At 42.6% G+C, this 5,000-nt stretch overlaps 1 protein-coding gene across 1 annotated transcript in view; it reads right to left on the bottom strand.

Moving 5' to 3' along the window:
- LOC143290277 (uncharacterized) overlaps positions 1-5,000 on the bottom strand; it is a 23,060-nt gene that overhangs the window by 8,802 nt on the left and 9,258 nt on the right. Inside the window, exons 3-5 of the mRNA XM_076599618.1 lie at positions 3,725-3,856; positions 987-1,096; positions 238-366 (exon numbers count right to left, since the gene is read on the bottom strand). Coding sequence (XP_076455733.1) covers positions 238-366; positions 987-1,096; positions 3,725-3,856 — 371 coding nt within the window. The remainder of the gene's footprint in view (positions 1-237; positions 367-986; positions 1,097-3,724; positions 3,857-5,000) is intronic.

The raw sequence follows: 5,000 nt of genomic DNA, 5'->3' as shown, positions 1-5,000 counted from the left end.
CATACACACACAGCCCCGCCTCCCCCCCTCACCCCCACCTCCAGCCCCCTCCCCCATGCCCTCTCCCCCCCCACACACACTTAACAGCACACACACGACAAGGCAATGTCAAACACACCACTAACCGTTTCAGAGACAATGGGGGTACAGTAGCACACACACACACACACACACACACACACACACACACACACACACACACACACACACACACACACACACACACACACCACTGACCGTTTCAGAGACGACGGTGGCATCACCAGCACAAGCGTCCTGCTTGTGGTCAAAAGCCGCGGCAAAGCCTTCCCACTTTTTGGAGTTGAATGACGGGTGTTTGGTCAGGAAGGTCTGCATGCTCTCCAGCTGAAACAAAACAAGACTAGACAAGACAAGACAAGACAAGACAAGACGTGTTTATATCAGGAATCCCCGTGAAGTGCGAGGAGGAGTTTCGGTAAATATCTGTTTCTTGCCTCCTCAAGGGTTGGAAAATCAATGAGGTAACGGAATTCGTCAACAGTCAACAGTCAACAACGACAGTCAACAACGACAGTCAACAACGACAGTCAACAGTCAACAACGACAGTCTCCAGGTTTAGTTTCAAGAAGGCGTTTGAGCTTGCGAACAGATCCTTCTTCGCAACACCACTTCTTTTTTTTTCTCTCTCTCTCTCTCTCTGGGGTGGGGGGGGGGGGGGAGGATGGGTGCCCGGCGGGTGGAGTGGGGGGGATGTTGGGTAAAAAGAAAGTCGATGACTGATCTTCATATGACAACGCGCTCATCAGGACTTGAGCGTCTATCCTAGGTTTTCGTAAAAAATAAAAATTAAAAAAAGATAAAAAAATAACATAATTTTTTTTAAACGCATTCACCCACATACGCGTGCACATTAACACCAGTGTTTAAACGCGCGCACACACACACACACACACACACACACACACACACACACACACACACAAGACAGGTGAGTGAGACACACCTGGCAAGTGAAGTTGTCTCCGGTAAGGGGAGGTGAGTTTGGCCAGGTGACGTCATAACCATATGGGAAAATGTTGATGACCATCTGGTTCACGTCACATTCAGCGTACACTGAATACCATCAAATGAATAAATAAATAGATAAACAAATAAATAGATAAATAAATGAATAAGCAGATGATAAATATATAAATGAATAAATAAATAAATGACCAACTAAATGATAATAAATCATTCAATCAATCAATAATAAATCAATCAATCAATCAATAAACGTTTTAAACAAATAAACGAGGAGTGCGTTATACTTTCTTTTAAACTTACATACACCCTTCCCCATAACCATGTGATGTAGACCGGTCAGTTCATTTACTTAATTACTTATTTTATCATGCATTGTTTTAACTAACAGGTGTTGTTGTTGTTGTTAATACATAAAAAATGTATTTGGATATGCATGTGTATATCTTGTGTATGATAGAAAGCCGTGTCCGACTAAGACCATCAGAACAGCAGAGGAGGCAACTGATGTTCCGACTATTTGGGCTAGAATTTGATTATAGTGGAGAGTGCCTTGCCCAAGTTACATCCCCACTCTCTCGGCCAAGAGGGTTTTAGGACAGTCGGTGTTGGGATGGTTCCCAAAGGCCACTAGCCCACAAGGCTGCAGCACAAAGAGCCAGCGTAATTTTGTCTCCTAGTTTGAGAGTCATAGTCCTTCACAAAAGACTAAGCTGTAAATGACTTCCCACTGCAATGCAGAAACCCTTGATCATACAGCTGTCACTATGCTGCTGGCCCAACTGTCTTTTGTTGGAATTAATAAACAATGAGGCCAGGAGATCGAATGATTAACAAATAGTAAAGAGTGGTAACTCTCTCCATACACATGGCACACAACTTGAAGTCAGTGCTGCTTACGCTACCGATTCAGCTAGCACACAGGTAAATAAAAGGAAGCGCCGGGCCTGTCTTTCTGCCGATCATTTGACATGTGCACACAGTCTGTAATTCTTTGCTATCGTCCTTCAGAAACGCTCCTGGAGCCAGCTGCACTGCTTGGTTCTAACTTTTTGACAGTCACACGTGACTAAATGCCTACGTTGACCGAACTACGCCATTGGTCAGTTCCATACAACACACAGTTAGTAGCGTGTTACGACCATACGAGGTTCTTCCATCCGAGCAATGCAACTGGCTGTCGATCTGCAGTAATTTCAGTCAGAACTGAAAGCGCTCCTTTCTGTACTCAGCACAATGGATAGTCCAAAGTTTGTTCGCCACATGGAGTTTTATACTAGAGATATTTTAATACTAATGTAATCCTGTTTTATTGCAGTTGGAATATTTAATGTGTTTGGGCGGGCGCGCGCGTGCATGTGTGTGTGTGTGTGCGTGCTGGTGTGTGCAAGTGTGTGTGCGCTTGTGTGTGTGTGTGTTTATGAAATGTGTGTTTTATGGAATGCATTTCTTTTTAATCTAAGCATTATTTACTTGATTTGTGTGTGTGTGTGTGTGTGTGTGTGTGTTGTTCTTGTTGTTGTTTTGGGGGGGGGGGGTTGTTTGTTTTTTATTTGTTTTTGTTTTTCGTTGTTGTTGTTTTTGCTTCGGTTTTGCGTGTGTGTGTGTGTGTGTGTGTGTGTGTGTGTGGTTTTTTTGTTGTTGTTTTTGTTGTTGTGGATTATGCTTTTTGATTCGTTCTGTGAACGCATTAGACTGAGCTGTTGTAATATTTTTTATGTTATATCTATATCTAGCTCGATGATGTAAGCGTTTGAGCAGCATTAGTACTGGATATCGCGCCATAGAAAAGTGATGACAATCTTCAGCTAATGTATGACTTTTTCAACTCCTTGTTAAACAGTCCAGTTGGTTCGCTGTTATATTTGCTAGTTTTTCATTAGAAAGATGTTATATTGTAATGCTTTAAAAAAAAACAAAAAAACACTTAAATCAGTCATTTTCTTTCTGTAACACACACACACACACACACACACACACACACACACACACACACACACACACAAAACCACACACACACTCACTCACACTTTCACTTACTCGCATGCGTACACAGTAATTTCTCCCCCCCCCCCCCTTCTCCCTCCCCCCTTCCCTCCCCCCCCCCCCCCCGCCCCCCCCCCTCCTCCCTCGATTTTTTTCCCACCCTCGTCTGATATCACTTACAGTGAAAAGACGTAAACTAAAGAACGAACAAGTTATGAATTACCATTATTATGGTAAAGAAGTAGTGCATACAATATTTTATTATTGATTTTTTTGTTTTTTGTTGTTGTTTTTTTTGTTGTTGTCCTAATCCCGCTTCCCCCGTCCCGCCTCTCACACACCCCCTTCCAATATTATGTTTTTCTTTCTCCAATCACTGACACTCACCCTCTCCATTTTAGATTTTGTACTCTATCTTTTCCACATTCTGTTCTCTCTCTCTCTCTCTCTCTCTCTCTCTCTCTCTCTCTCTCTTTCTCTTCCTTTCTTAGTCCCCTCCCCCCATCCCCTCCACCTCAACCGCCCCCCTTTTCATTCGAATATACAGAAATGCAGATTTCTAATTAATAATAACAATCACCATTATGATAGAAATGATAATAATCCAAATAATAATAATAATAATATCATTTATTTTCAGTCTAATATCATATTCTTAGATGAACAGACTATAAATAAATAAACGAAACGAATTATTATTATCATTATTATTATTGACTTGATTTGACCTACCCATAGGGTGCTGGCACTGTTCCCCATACAGACCGTCAGAGCAGTCACACTTGGTCACGACCCCGTCGTCATAGCACGTGCCACCCACACAGGGACTGAACACCAGGCAGTTCCCGCCGTTCCGCTTGGCGGCTGTGGGACAGATAATGCAGACTGCCTTCACATTCCACTGGCGCAATAGCTGAGTGGGTTATTAAAGCGTTGGACTTTCGATCTTAGGGTTCCCGGGTTCGAATCTCTGTAACAGCGCCTGGTGGATAAAAGGTGGAGATTTTTTTTTCCTCGATCTTTCAGGTCAACATAACAATACCAACAACAAACAAAGGGCGACACAACCCACAAACACAACAACAATCAAAGCAACAACGACAACATACCAAGAAACACATCGTCCAAAACGAGAAGAAGAGGATCATCATCATCATCATCATCATCATCAACATCAACAACAACAACAACAACAACCAAGCAATCGGTAGCGGAAGCAGCACTGACTTGAAGTTGTGTACCTTGTGAATGGAGAAGAGTTACCACTCTTTACTATTAATCATTTCATCTCCTGGCCTCATTGTTTGTTAATCATTTCATCTCCTGGCCTCATTGTTTGTTAATCATTTCATCTCCTGGCCTCATTGTTTGTTAATCATTCCATCTCCTGGCCTCATTGTTTGTTAATCATTCCATCTCCTGACCTCATTGTTTGTTAATCAATCATCTCCTGGCCTCATTGTTTATTAATCATTTCATCTCCTGGCCTCATTGTTGTTAATCAATCATCTCCTGGCCTCATTGTTTGTTAATCATTTCATCTCCTGGTCTCATTGTTTGTTAATCAATCATCTCCTGGCCTCATTGTTTGTTAATCATTTCATCTCCTGGCCTCACTGTTTGTTAATCAATCATCTCCTGGCCTCATTGTTTGTTAATCATTCCATCTCCTGGCCTCATTGTTTGTTAATCATTCCATCTCCTGGCCTCATTGTTTGTTAATCATTCCATCTCCTGGCCTCGTTGTTTGTTAATCATTCCATCTCCTGGCCTCATTGTTTGTTAATCATTTCATCTCCTGGCCTCATTGTTTGTTAACAACCAAGTAACACGCAATCCACAGTAAGAGCAGCACAATCTGATCAGCATGGAATGGCCCGGTGGTAACACATCCGCCAAGGGAATCTGAGCGCCACGGGATCGAATCCCACGCTCGCCACTAAGTCCTCAACTCCACAAGACCTGGAGTGGTGGTCTGGACGCTAGTCATTCGAATGAGACGATAAAC

This window comes from Babylonia areolata, chromosome 15, assembly GCF_041734735.1.
Source record: "Babylonia areolata isolate BAREFJ2019XMU chromosome 15, ASM4173473v1, whole genome shotgun sequence".
In the NCBI taxonomy this organism is placed as follows: Eukaryota; Metazoa; Mollusca; class Gastropoda; order Neogastropoda; family Buccinidae; genus Babylonia; species Babylonia areolata.
Note: the sequence above shows the minus strand (reverse complement) of the source record. Positions and strands in the feature narration are given on the sequence as shown.